This window comes from Mesoplodon densirostris, chromosome 2, assembly GCF_025265405.1.
Source record: "Mesoplodon densirostris isolate mMesDen1 chromosome 2, mMesDen1 primary haplotype, whole genome shotgun sequence".
NCBI classification, from domain to species: Eukaryota; Metazoa; Chordata; class Mammalia; order Artiodactyla; family Ziphiidae; genus Mesoplodon; species Mesoplodon densirostris.
Window position 1 is genome coordinate 23,817,993 of NC_082662.1, and position 14,520 is coordinate 23,832,512.

General features: G+C 39.4%; 1 protein-coding gene across 15 annotated transcripts in view; it reads left to right on the top strand.

The window, feature by feature from the left end:
- EPB41 (erythrocyte membrane protein band 4.1) overlaps nt 1-14,520 on the top strand; it is a 206,028-nt gene that overhangs the window by 172,718 nt on the left and 18,790 nt on the right. For 14 of the 15 annotated variants that reach the window (XM_060089309.1, XM_060089290.1, XM_060089292.1 and 11 more), the window contains one exon: nt 6,235-6,363. In XM_060089309.1, coding sequence (XP_059945292.1) covers nt 6,235-6,363 — 129 coding nt within the window. Of the gene's footprint in view, nt 1-4,565; nt 5,016-6,234; nt 6,364-14,520 lie in introns of all 15 variants that reach the window. The other variant, XM_060089312.1, reaches the window with a different exon arrangement.

Genomic DNA, 14,520 nt, shown 5'->3' on the forward strand with positions numbered 1-14,520 from the left:
GTATATGCAGCTGTGCAGAATCTTATATAATCCAGTGGTCCATGCTGATGGTCATAGCCAAAGGCACAGCACTGTCAGTTAAAATTCCTCACTCATGTTAGATGCCAAATTGTGGGTGTCTTATGTCATGGGGATTTTAGATCTTCTTTTTGACCCAATCTTTTCTTCTGGCTTTCCAGCCTTCTCCTTATATTTCAAAGTATGGTATTGGCCACTAAAACCAGACTCTGCTAAGAGGACTTTGGACAACTTTGTGCTTCCCAAAAGAATAGTCAGGTTTAGTGTATATTCTTTTGAACATAGTAGGACATGTCCTTTGGGCCTACTTGAGATACTTTCTGGGAAGAAATGGGCTTTAGAATAGAACACTGACCTTAGTTTAAACCCTGGTTCCATCACTTCCTAGGTCTGACTTGCTTACCCTCTCCATTTCTTCATCTATAAAATAGAGATAGTGACTACCTCATAGTGAGGTTGTGAAAAATTAAATGAGAAAACATGTTAGAGTGACTGTCACACGGTGAACATGCAATATTATTAGTTTTCCTCTTATTTTACTGATGTAAGAGATAGAATGCTGGACCAGAATGCTGGTCTGGTCAAGTGGGCCACTTCTTATGTTCTTTGTAAACAGGCCTTTTCAGTTTTTTTTTTTTTTGAAAGAGCATCTCTGGTTTTTAAAAAAAATTAATTTAATTAATTCATTAATTTTTAATTTTTGGCTGCCTTGGGTCTTCGTTGATGCGTGTGGGCTTTCTCTAGTTGTGGCGAGTGGGAGCTAACTCTTCATTGCGGTGTGTGGGCTTCTCATTGCGATGTCTTCTCTTGTTGTGGAGCATGGGCTCTAGGTGCGCAGGCTTCAGTAGTTGTGGCACGCGGGCTCAGTAGTTGTGGCTCACAGACTCTAGAGCGCAAGCTCAGTTCTTGTGGCGCACGGGCTTAGTTGCTCTGCAGCATGTGGGATCTTCCCGTACCAGGGCTCAAACCCCACTGTCCCCTGAATTGGCGGATTCTTAACCACTGTGCCACCAGGGAAGTCCCAAGCCTTTTTAGTTTTTGAATAGCACAAGTCAAAGCAGTTCTTAGGGCTCCTGGATTTATTTGGTATAATTTCAACAAGTTTTTATTGAACATCTATTATGTGCCAAAAACTGTGCAAGAGAGATAACAGAGCTAAGAAACATAGCAAGTTCTTATCAGTCTAATGGAAAAGACAGATGAGTAAACCAATAATGACAGGGTACAATGGGAACAAAAGAGGCATGGTATCTAAATATACTTTAGGCAGCCGGGGGAAACTTCTAGAAGAACTGACCTGAGCTGAGTGTGGACTTGCAGGCAGAAGGAACAATACGATATTGACAAAGGCACAGAGACAAAAGAAAGCATGCTCTGTTGTAGGAACTGCAAATTGTCTTGAATTAATGGAGAGAAGGATGTATGTGGAGTTATAGCAAGGTGAAGCTGGAGAGAGAGGTAGGAGTCATATTTTAAAGTATTTTCTATGTCTTAATAAAGGACCTGAACTTTATCCAGAAGGCAATGAAGAACCACTGAAGGATTTTAACCTGAAAAATGGAATTTTCAGTGTTTCATTTTAGAAATAAATATTTTCATGACAGAATAGAGGATGTGTTCAGGGAAGGTTTGAGGTGAGAAAGAAGGAAGGAAGAAAGAAAAGAAAAATTGTTTAGGGCATTAGTAGTAAGTGGGGTGAGGCACTATTAGAGCCTGAATGAAGATAGTAAGTGTGGGAATAGAGAAGAATAGACAGATAAGGGAGATATTAAAGTGGAATAGATGAGTTTAGTTTGGGACATATTGTGTTCCATATGCCTGGGAGAGTGTCCAGTAAGTAGTTGGCTGTGTTGTCCAAGAGATCTGGACAACAGAGCCAACTGGAGTGGCTGATTTGACCATATGGTGAGCGTGCTCTAAGTGGTAATCCAACCCATCTGTTATCAGTTTTTCTTTCATTTCCAGTGACTAATACATATTAGGTGATCAGTAAATATTTGCTGAATTGATATTACTGTGGCTACAGCTTTTACCCTTGGTCTCCTCTATTCCTGCTTTGAAAAACATGATTGATCTATCTAATTTTACCCAGCAGTAGGCAACTTCAGGCCAGGTGGTGCTGGCCTAAGCAACGTTTAATTCACAAATGGCTTCTTGATGACAGACCACTACTTATCACTTGAGCAGACTGGTATAAAATTAGCTCTTACTTGATTATCTCAGGTATTTTCCTGGTTATTAATCAGCCTTCTCAGTTGTGACAAAATTATTTGGAGGAGCCATGAAGTGCCTCTCCATGTGAGTGGGTGGGGATATGCTATTCACAGCGCTAGAGCTAGCATATAGCAATTTGAGAAAGCCTGTTTGTTTATTACCAGCTGGTCTATTTTTGGGCAGCTCCATAGCAGCTTGTCTGACTCAAAAGAAATGGTGAGATAAGTGCCCTAGAAAGTAGTACAGTGTGTTAATAACATAACAACAAACTCATTCTAGTGTCCTCCAGGCCCTAGCCTATTATAGGTGTTCAGGTAATGTTGATTGAATTAAGTGAATCTACATGGTAATTGACAATTACAGAATTTACATGCTTTCATATATATTATTGTATTTGATCTTCAGAACCCTGTGAGCCAAACCAAGTATTACTTTCATTTTAAACATGAGGAAATTCATATACTCTTAGCAAGAGTAGTTTATGTATCTCTGATAAATCTGCAGACAGAGACAGTTTCTCTTGTCATCTCTCAATTCCACCTTTTCATGTCCTAAGTAATATTCATGATCAGTCAGTGAAAGACCTGCCTAATGTGAGTTCAACTTGTACCACTTTGAGATGCTCTTGAGTTGACTGTTTCTAGAAGTAAGCTTGGCCTGGAGTTCTTTTTTTTTTGCGGTACGCGGGCCTCTCACTGTTGTGGCCTCTCCCGTTGCGGAGCACAGGCTCAGCGGCCATGGCTCACGGGCCCAGCTGCTCCGCGGCATGTGGGATCTTCCCAGACCGGGGCACGAACCCGTGTCCCCTGCATTGGCAGGCGGACTCTGAACCACTGCACCACCAGGGAAGCCCGGCCTGGAGTTCTTGAGTGCAGTGCATCTTTTCTTACCTTTCTTGGCCACTGGTTTATATTCATCAAAATGTAGGCTGGTTTACAGCTTAAGGAGCAGCAGCGATTTTTTAAGAAGTATAATACGTGTAGTGTGATTTGAGCACTAAAATGTGTAAGCTGCTCCAAGCGTATGTCATCTACTCCAGGAACACCTTTTAAAAAGAGTCCTTTTCTGTTAAGTTCCTTTATGGCATGCATGTAATATGGTAAATTGATCTTACCAAAATTTCAGACCTAAGTGGCTTATGTACAGCTCTCTGGTGAGCATATGCAGATTTTCCTGACATTTGGCTTCTGTTAGATTATTCATTTCTCAAATGGTTCCTATTCTTTTCCTAATAGTGTGAATTCCTACTTTTCTTCCACCCATAGCACCTTTCTTTAAACTTCAGGAGTAGGTCTACTGTGATGTTATCTTCTCATCCACATTCTCTTGAAAGTTCTTATTTTAGATCTATTTTCCCTGTGATGTGAGGCATTTAGCCCAGGAGGGAACTCTGTGTTTCCAGGATTTATTTCTCTTAGGGGTTGGAGATATGTCATTCATCTGTGGAGAAATACTTCTCAGCTGCTCAGTCGCGTTTATTCTGTTTACAAAGAAATGTTTCACTAATTTTGATATTATAGTTAATTCTTTGACGATGATTGGATTAAGCCTGTGCTGGATGTACTCAGTTTCCATATCTCTGCCAACCAAAGTCTAGATTTTAGCTTCTCCATTATGGGCCAGCATGATGATACATATGGCTTGGAGATATGTGGAATATTTTTCAATCTGATCAGACTCCTCAAGCATATGTTTTATTGACTCATAAATTGCATTGTGTCCTGTGCATAGTAATGAGTTAGGTATTTAGGAATAGTGACTCCTCTAAGTATGAAGAGTATGTGTTATACAGAGAAGACCATAGTAATACGAAGTGCTTAGTACTATGTGAGGCACATCGAAATCGTTTCTCAGATTGACCATGTTGTAGAAATATGACCAAAATGAGGTTGGAATCATTTAAGCTGCTGACATGTTTAGTGAACAGTAATTCTTCCTTTTGACCACCTCAAGAGTTAAGATTCTTGGTTTATATTAGTATTAATATTTATGTTTGTTTGTTTGCTTGTTTGTTTGTTTGTTTGTTTGTTGCTGCACGCGGGCCTCTCACTGTTGTGGCCTCTCCCGTTTCGGAGCACAGGCTCCGGACACGCAGGCTCAGCGGCCATGGCTCACAGGCCTAGCCGCTCTGCGGCATGTGGGACCTTCCCGGACCGGGGCACAAAGCTGTGTCCCCTGCATCGGCAGGCGGACTCTCAACCACTGCGCCACCAGGGAAGCCCAGTATTAATATTTTTGAGGCCTCTTAGAAATCATTGTTGATTCTCAGAGTTCACTGTATTCCCCCAAAATTCCTAATCTTCTTGCTTTTGTATGTGTTCATTCATTTGTAGAATATAAATGGCATTCGCACAGAGGAGGTGGCTGCCATGACCAAGGGGCCATCTACCAACCCTGACTCTGAATGGGAGGGCCCCAAGCATTCAGTAATTCCTAGTAAGAGCCAAATGACTACCCCGTCGGAGTCTCCACAAAACTTTGACTTTGGCTCCCTCTCCATAAGCAGCAAGGAGACAGAAGAGAAGGAGCAGGGGGCAACTGGCTATCTTGATATTAAGAAAATGTCAAGAGGTCCAAGTGGGGAATGTGTAGGAGTGGAGGAACAGGCCAGTGCCTTAAAGTCCTCAATATCACCAGCTTCCTCTCAGCTGCAACTTGCTGAAAAAAAAGCAGAGAGTAGTGAAGAACATGTTATACCAGGAGAGCCTGTTGGAGAGCAAAATGGATCATTTCTTGACTCTCGTGTGGGTAACCAGTTCCCCACCTTCATTCGAAGTTTCCAGGTAGTAACTGATTCAGTCGTGCAGATCTAATGACTCCCTTTGGGAGAGGGCCAGACTCTATTCTGTGGAGGAGGTGGTGGTGGTGGAGGCAGTGGTGAGGGTAGTAGCCTCTTGGCTGTTTTTCAAAATTACAGAATAAAATTGAAGTCCTTGGTTACTACAAAGAAATTTATTCAGTCACTAACACCGAGGCTAGAAATGCTCTCTCCCCTGTTGACTTAACAAAACTCTTGGGGGTAAACTCCAGCTGTTTATCTTTATGAAGCTGGTGTAAGTATGTTCCTCTTTTCCTTGCTCAAGTATGAGCTGTGTAAAGAGGTGAATTTCTGAGACTTCTGTGATGAGGAGCCCTCAGTGTTCTGGGACCCTGCTCAAAAAATGCAAATACTCTTAACTACAAGGGGTAACTGACTTTTTAAATAAGGAGTCAGGCCCCAAATAATTTTTTGTGTATTGCAGCCACATAGCACAGCCCACCACTCCCACTGACCCCGCTCACGGGAGCTTCCATGATTATAGGTACTAATCTCCTATGCTAAGGTGGATGGCCACTTAACTTTACCACAATCAAATGGTAGTTTTAGGGTGATTTATAGTCTTGGGGAAGGTGAGCTGATGGACAAGTAACCTTTGGTATTTCGCTCATGTTCATGCTTCTGAAATTCTAAGATTAATCACCAGGTGGTGGTAGAACTGATTATTTTCTCTCCAGTTTTCCAAATACTGTTTCTTTTCAATAACTCCAAAGTGAATGTCTGACATTGATTTGAAAGAAGTTAATGAATTCCAGGGTAATGGCATTCCAATGCCACTGCTATTTCATGTACCATTTGTACATAGGGGAGGAAATGTGGCTGATTTTCTTAATTTTAATGGTACAGTCACAAGGACAAACAAAGTGAGTGCTATTTGGCAAGTAGTTTTATATTCAAATTCTGAAGGTCAGTCTGAAGTGTTTTATATCACCAATCGTAACTGTCTGATATCATAGCTTTCCATTAAGCATATGAAAGTGATTATAGTAATGCTGTTCTTTAATATCTTTCATGATTTGACACCTTGTCAGGGCTACTTTGGAATAGTGTCCAAGTCTTGGGCAAAGATTGAGCTAGCCCTTTGCTTGATTAGAGCAATCACTTTGATCAGCTCAATGTCAGAAGGTTAGTTCTCCACAGCCTTCAGAAGACTCCGGTAACTCTGTTTCTTTACTGCTTCACAGCCTCCACTGGTGAAGACTCAGACCGTCACCATCTCAGACACTGCCAATGCTGTGAAAAGTGAAATTCCAACCAAAGACGTCCCTATAGTCCACACCGAGACCAAGACCATCACTTATGAGGCTGCCCAGGTAGGACACAGTTTGATGTTTCAGAACCAAAGACTACAGTAAACATGATAAATAACCTTTCTTCACAGGGTTGTTAATCACTTGCTGCAAATAATGCTAGGCTTTTCTGGGGCAGTTCTTTTCAGAAGAGATTACTGATCTCAAGATGTCCTAAAATACTTTTTCAAAAACAACATTACCTTGGATCTGATTGCTTATATCCACCCAATTCAGTTAGAGAAGGCAGTCTAGTGTAATGGTTGATAACACGGGCTTTGGGTCAAACAAACTTGAGTTCAGGTCCCAGCTTTTTTTAAAATTTATTTAATTAATTATTTTTGGCTGTGTTGGGTCTTCATTGCTGTGCGCGGGCCCTCTATAGTTGTGGTGAACAGGGGCGCCTCCTTGCCATGGTGCGCAGGCCTCTCATTGCGGTGGCCTCTCTCATTGCTGAGCACGGGCTCTAGGCTTGTGGGCTTCAGTAGTTGTAGCACGTGGGCTCAGTAGTTGTGGCTCGCAGGCTCTAGAGTGCAGGCTCAGTAGTTGTGGCGCACGGGCTTAGTTGCTCCGCGGCATGTGGGATCTTCCCGGACCAGGGCAGCGTGTGGGATCTTCCCAGACTAGGACTCGAACCCGTGTCCCCTGCATTAGCAGGTGGATTCTTAACCACTGTGCCACCAGGGAAGCCCCAGGTCCCAGCTTCTTCATTTGCTAACTTAAACAAGTGGTTGAACGTCTGTGAGCTCTGATGCCCCCCCACCCCACCTCCACCCGCATGATGTTAGTATCTACTTCATGATTCTGTTGTAAAGCTTATATAATATACAGTACTGTATGGAATCAACTTGAGCACCACACCTGAAAGTGTGAATAAGAAACAGCTATAATAATTGTAACCAATTTATTACAATTAAATTTAAAATGATGTAAGAATTTAGTACTTAAAATTTTTGTTTACTTCCTACTTTTAGTAATATTTCTCCTTCATTGTTAGTAATTTGAATGAGCTCGGGTTGCTTGTGTTGAGTTGTTTTTCTTTTTTTTTTAATATATATATATATATATATATTTTTTTCATATTAGTCATTCACTTTATACACATTGGTCTATATATGTCAATCCCAATATCCCAGTTCATCACACCCCCACCCCCACCCCATGCCGCTTTCCCCCCTTGGTGTCCATACGTTTTTTTTCTATACTTCTGTGTCTCAATTTCTGCTCTGCAAACTGGTTCATCTGTACCATTTTCTAGGTTCCACATATATGCGTTAATATACGGTATTTGTTTTTCTCTTTCTGACTTATTTCACTCTGTATTACAGTCTCTAGATGCATCCACGTCTCAACAAATGACCCAATTTCTTTCTCTTTTATTGCTGAGTAATATTCCATTGTATATATGTACCAGATCTTTATCCATTCGTCTGTCAATGGGCATTTAGGTTGCTTCTATGACCTGCCTATTGTAAATAGTGCTGCAATGAACATTGGGGTGCATGTGTCTTTTTGAATTATGGTCTTCTCTGGGTATATGCCCAGTAGTGGGATTGCTGGGTCATATGGTAATTCTATTTTTAGTTTTTTAAGGAACCTCCATACCCTTCTCCATAGTGGCTGTATCAATTTACATTCCCACCAACAGTGCAAGAGGGTTCCCTTTTCTCCATACCCTCTCCAGCATTTGTTGTTTGTACATTTTCTGATGATGCCCATTCTAACTGGTGTGAGGTGATACCTCATTGTAGTTTTGATTTGTATTTCTCTAATAATTAGTGATGTTGAGCAGCTTTTCCTGTGCTTCTTGGCCATCTGTATGTCTTTGGAGAAATGTCTATTTAGGTCTTCTGCCCATTTTTGGATTGGGTTGTTTGTTCTTTTAATATTGAGCTGTATGAGCTGTTTATATATTTTGGAGATTAATCCTTTGTCCGATGATTCATTTGCGAATATTTTCTCCCATTCTGAGGGTTGTCTTTTCATCTTGTTTATGGTTTCCTTTGCTGTGCAAAAGTTTTTAAGTTTCATTAGGTCCCATTTGTTTATTTTTGTTTTTACTTCCATTACTCTAGGAGGTGGATCAAAAAAGATCTTGCTGTGATTTATGTCAAAGAGTGTTCTTCCTATGTTTTCCTCTAAGAGTTTTATAGTGTCCAGTCTTACATTTAGGTCTCTAATCCATTTTGAGTTTATTTTTGTGTATGGTGTTAGGGAGCATTCTAATTTCATTCTTTTACATGTAGCTGTCCAGTTTTCCCAGCACCACTTATTGAAGAGGTTGTCTTTTCTCCACTGTATATCCTTGCCTCCTTTGTCATAGATTAGTTGTCCATAGGTGCGTGGCTTTATCTCTGGGCTTTCTATCCTGTTCCATTGATCTATGTTTCTGTTTTTGTGCCAGTACCATACTGTCTTGATTACTGTAGCTTTGTAGTATAGTCTGAAGTCAGGGAGCCTGATTCCTCTAGCTCCATTTTTTACCCTCAAGACTGCTTTGGCTATTCAGGGTCTTTTGTGTTTCCATACAAATTTTAAGATTTTTTGTTCTAGTTCTGTAAAAAATGCCATTGGTAATTTGATAGGGATTGCATTAAATCTGTAGGTTGCTTTGGGTAGTATAGTCATTTTCATAATATTGACTCTTCCAGTCCAAGAACATGGTATATATCTCTCCATCTGTTGGTATCATCTTTAATTTCTTTCATCAGTGTCTTATAGTTTTCTGCATACAGGTCTTTTGTCTCCCTAGGTAGGTTTATTCCTAGGTATTTTATTCTTTTTGTTGCAATCGTAAATGGGAGTGTTTCCTTAATTTCTCTTTCAGATTTTTCATCATTAGTGTATAGGAATGCAAGAGATTTCTGTGCATTAATTTTGTATCCTGCAACGTTACCAAATTCATTGATTAGCTCTAGTAGTTTTCTGGTGGCATCTTTAGGATTCTTTATCTGCAAATGGTGACAGTTTTACTTCTTCTTTGCCAATTTGTATTCCTTTTATTTCTTTTTCTTCTCTGATTGCTGTAGCTAGGACTTCCAAAACTATGTTGAATAATAGTGGTGAGAGTGGACATCCTTGTCTTGTTCCTGATCTTAAAGGAAATGCTTTCAGTTTTTCACCATTGAGAATGCTGTTTGCTGTGAGTCTGTCATATATGGACTTTATTATGTTGAAGTAGGTTCCCCCTATGTCCACTTTCTGGAGAGTTTTTATCATAAATGGGTGTTGAATTTTGTCAAAAGCTTTTCCTGCATCTATTGAGATGATCATATGGTTTTTATTCTTCAGTTTGTTACTATGGTGTATAACATTGATTGATTTGCATATATTGAAGAATCCTTGCATCCCTGAGATAAATCCCACTTGATCATGGTGTATGATCCTTTTAATGTGTTGTTGGATTCTGTTTGCTGGTATTTTGTTGAGGATTTTTGCATCTATATTCATCAGTGATATTGGTCTGTAATTTTCTTTTTTTGTAGTATCTTTGTCTGGTTTTGGTATCAGGGTGATGGTGGCCTCATTGAATGAGTTTGCGAGTTTTCCTTCCTCTGCAGTGTTTTGGAAGAGTTTGAGAAGGATGGGTGTTAGCTCTTCTCTAAACGTTTGATAGAATTCACCTGTGAAGCCATCTGGTCCTGGACTTTTGTTTGTTGGAAGATTTTTAATCACAGTTTCAATTTCATTACTTGTGATTGGTCTGTTCATAGTTTCTGTTTCTTCCTGGTTCAGTCTTGGAAGGTTATACCTTTCTAAGAATTTTTCCATTTCTTCCAGGTTGTCCATTTTATTGGCATAGAGGTGCTTGTAGTAGTCTCTTAGGATGCTTTGTATTTCCGCAGTGTCTGTTGTAACTTCTCCTTTTTCTTTTCTAATTTTATTGATTTGAGTCCTCTCCCTCTTTTTCTTGATGAGTCTGGCTAATGGTTTATCAATTTTGTTTATCTTCTCAAAGAACCAGCTTTTAGTTTTATTGATCTTTGCTATTGTTTTCTTTGTTTCTATTTCATTTGTTTCTGCTCTGATCTTTATGATTTCTTTCCTTCTACTAACTTTGGGTTTTGTTTGTTCTTCTTTCTCTAGTTCCTTTAGGTGTATGGTTAGATTGTTTATTTGAGATTTTTCTTGTTTCTTGAGGTAGGCTTGTATAGATTGTATAGCTATAAACTTGTTTTCATTGTCATTTGTCTCTAGATATTTTTGGATTTCCTCTTGGATTTCTTCAGTGATCTCTTGGTTATTTAGTAACGTAGTTTTTAGCCTCCATGTGTTTGTGTTTTTTATGTTTTTTTCCCTGTAATTGATTTCTAATATCATACTGTTGTGGTCAGAAAAGATGCTTGATATAATTTCAATCTTCTTAAGTTTACCGAGGCTTGATTTGTGACCCAGGATATGATCTATCCTGGAGAATGTTCTGTGCACACTTGAGAAGAAAGTGTAATCTGCTGTTTCTGCATGGAATGTCCTATAAATATCAATTAAATCTATCTAGTCTATTGTTTCATATAAAGCTTGTGTTTCCTTATTAATTTTCATTTTGGATGATCTGTCCATTGGTGTAAGTGAGGTGTTAAAGTCCCCCACTATTATTGTTTTACTGTTGATATCCTCTTTTAGAGCTGTTAGCAGTTTCCTTATGTATTGAGGTGCTCCTATGTTGGATGCATATAAATTTATAATTGTTATATCTTCTTATTGGATTGATCCCTTGATCATTATGTAGTGTCCTTCCTTGTCTCTTGTAACATTCTTTATTTTAAAGTCTATTTTATCTGATATGAGTATTGCTACTTCAGCTTTCTTTTGATTTCCATTTGCATGGAATATCTTTTTCCATCCCCTTACTTTCAGTCTGTATGTGTCCCTAGGTCTGAAGTGGGTCTCTTGTAGACAGCATATATATGGGTCTTGTTTTTGTATCCATTCAGCAAGCCTGTGTCTTTTGTTTGGAGCATTTAATCCATTCATGTTTAAGGTAATTATCGATATGTATGTTACTATTACCATTTTCTTAGTTGTTCGGGTTTTTTTTTTTTTTAGGTCCTTTTCTTCTCTTGTGTTTCCCACTTAGAGAAGTTCCTTTAGCATTTGTTGTAGAGCTGGTTTGATGGTGCTGAATTCTTTTAGCTTTTGCTTGTGTGTAAAGGTTTTGATTTCTCCATGGAATCTGAATGAGATCCTTGCTGGGTAATCTTGGTTGTAGGTTCTTCCCTTTCATCACTTTAAGTATATCATGCCACTCCCTTCTGGCTTGTAGAGTTTCTGCTGAGAAATCAGCTGTTAACCTTATGGGAATTCACTTGTATGTTATTTATCGTTTTTCCCTTGCTGCTTTCAATAATTTTTCTTTGTCTTTAATTTTTGCCAGTTTGATTACTATGTGTCTCGGCGTGTTTCTCTTTGGGTTTATCCTATGTGGGCCTCTCTGCACTTCCTAGACTTGGGTAGCTATTTCCTTTCCCATGTTAGGGAAGTTTTCAACTATAATCTCTTGAAATATTTTCTCAGGTCCTTTCTCTCTCTCTTCTCCTTCTGGGACCCCTATAATGCGAATATTGTTGCGTTTAATGTTGTCCCAGAGGTCTCTTAGGCTGTCTTCATTTCTTTTCACTCTTTTTTCTTTATTCTGTTCCCCAGCAGTGAATTCCACCATTCTGTCTTCCAGGTCACTTATCCGTTCTTCTGCCTCAGTTATTCTGCTATTGATTCCTTCTAGTGTAGTGTTCATTTCAGTTATTGTATTGTTCATCTCTGTTCTTTAATTCTTCTAGATCTTTGTTAAACATTTCTTGCATCTTCTCGATCTTTGCCTCCATTCTTTTTCGGAGGTCCTGGATCATCTTCACTATCATTATTCTGAATTCTTTTTCTGCAAGATTGCATATCTCCATTTCATTTAGTTGTTCTTCTGGGGTTTTATCTTGTTCCTTCATCTGGAACATAGCCCTCTGCCTTTTCATCTTGTCTATCTTTCTGTGAATGTGACTTTTGTCCCACAGGCTGCAGTATTGTAGTTCTTCTTGCTTCTGCTGCCTGCCCTCTGAGTTATTTTTCTTCTTTCTTATTCACAGAAGCAAAAAGTGAGAGAAACTTTTCCTTCTATAAACTGAGCTGTTAATTCATTACTGCAACAAATATTTGTTGAGCATTTATACTGTAGGCCAAAGCAGTGTACAGGGTGGACACAGGCCATATGCTCTGGAACTGACATTCAAGTCAGGAGAGACAGGCAGTAAAACACATAAATGTATGAATTTCAGACAGTGATAAGTGCTGTAAAGAAACTAAAATAGGATCAAGAAGTAGACAATGTGGAATAACATGAAAAGTTGCCATTTGGGGGCTAGAATAGTCACGAAAATCCTCTCTGAGAATGTGACATTTTAGCTGAAGCCTGCATGATGGGAAGGAGACACAGCTACATGGAGCTCTGGCTGGGTGTTTTCACATGAATCCTTTCGGTTAATCCTCACATCACCATAAACCGGATGATAATATCCACCTTTAGGAAGCAGTGTAACTTGCCAATTAAAAGCACTTGCTTTGACATTAGACAAGTAGAATTTGTATCCTAGCTCAACTGTGTACTAGCTGGATAACTTTAAACAAATTGCTAATCTCTGTAAGCCTCTGTTTCCTGCGTGTAAAATGGGGATAATACTACATACCACTGCAAGATTTGAGGGAGGATGAAGTGAAATGATGTCAGTAAAGCGCTTAGTACATTCATAGACATTCAATTAACGTTAGTATACTTCCCGTGTCTGTCTCTTGTGGTCTAGAGTGTAGAATTTGAGTTTGGCAAATAATGAGAGGTTGCTTCAGGTTTTCTGGCAGTGGTGATAAAGTGGCCTAATTAAAGCAGTGGTTTTGGAAGATAGTTCCTAAAGCTGTGTGCTGCATCTATCAAAGGAGAGGCTGCCTAGAGACAGGAATATGGCTACGGGAGGTCTGGGGGGTTGCTTGTGAAGAACTGAGGTGTAGCCTGAGGAAACAAGAAGAAAGAGCTGCGTCAGGAGAGACAGTGATGGATGAACAGGACTTGGCAGTGAAGGGGACTACAAAGGAAGTCTGGGGACATTCCTTTAACATTGTGCACACAGTGAGAGCCAGGGATGTTTAGAAAAGAAGTACTTGCAGATGGGAGGGAACCCTTTAAGTTGTCACTACCATGGAAACAACCTAACTGTCTATCAGTAGGGAAATGTTTGTAAATTATGGTACATCCAATTAAGGCAATTCTGTGCAGCCATTAAAAAAAGCTTCTGATGGGAATAATCTACGTGATAAATCGGTAAATGAAAACATGCAGTGCAATATGGTATAAATAATATGCCACTGTTTATGGGAGGGAAAAGGGTTGTATGTACAGCTATGTATGAATAGGCTTATATGTGAATATACTAACTCTGAATGGGTACTTAGAAAAACAAAAACAAAAACAAAAAACCACCAGTGGTGGCCTGGGATGAAGAGGCCTGGGATGCAGGCTGTGGTTAGGAGTGGGAGGGAGACCAACATTTCATTGATCTCCATTTTAAAGATTTAAAATTTTGTATTATGTGCATATCAAAAAAACTGTTTTTAATAGTTCAAAATAAATTATTAAAAAAGTTGTTAGGGCCATCCTGACCACAGAAGCCCATGTTTGGTTTGAGTGTAGCCCCTACAAAAAAGGGAAAGGAAGCAGTCATTTTTAAATATCCTAGCATGTAAGAGAAATACAGAGGCATTATGAAGTACAAGATAAAGCATGTGGGCTTTGGAGTTAGAGAGACCTGGATCTTCATTCCAACACTTGCTAGTTTCGTGAACTTCAGCAAGTCACTTAACCTCTGAGCCTTAGCTTTCTCTTCTGAAAAATACCTTTTTAAGGTCACTGAGATAAAGGTAATATTTGCCTGGCACATAGTGGCTATTTCAAAATGGTAGATATTATATTGTTATACATCTAAGATAGTCAGCCAAGATACAAATTACTTCTTATTGACTAGACAGTGGAGTATAGTGGGGAAAAGTATTGACTTTGGAATTAGATTTCCTGGGTTTGAACCTGCTCCATCACTTACTAGTGTGCAGTCAAGTTACTCAATCACTGTGTGCCTCAGTTTCCTCATTTGTAAAATGAGGCTAATAATAGTTCTACCTCATAGGGTTGTTGAGAGGAATAAATGA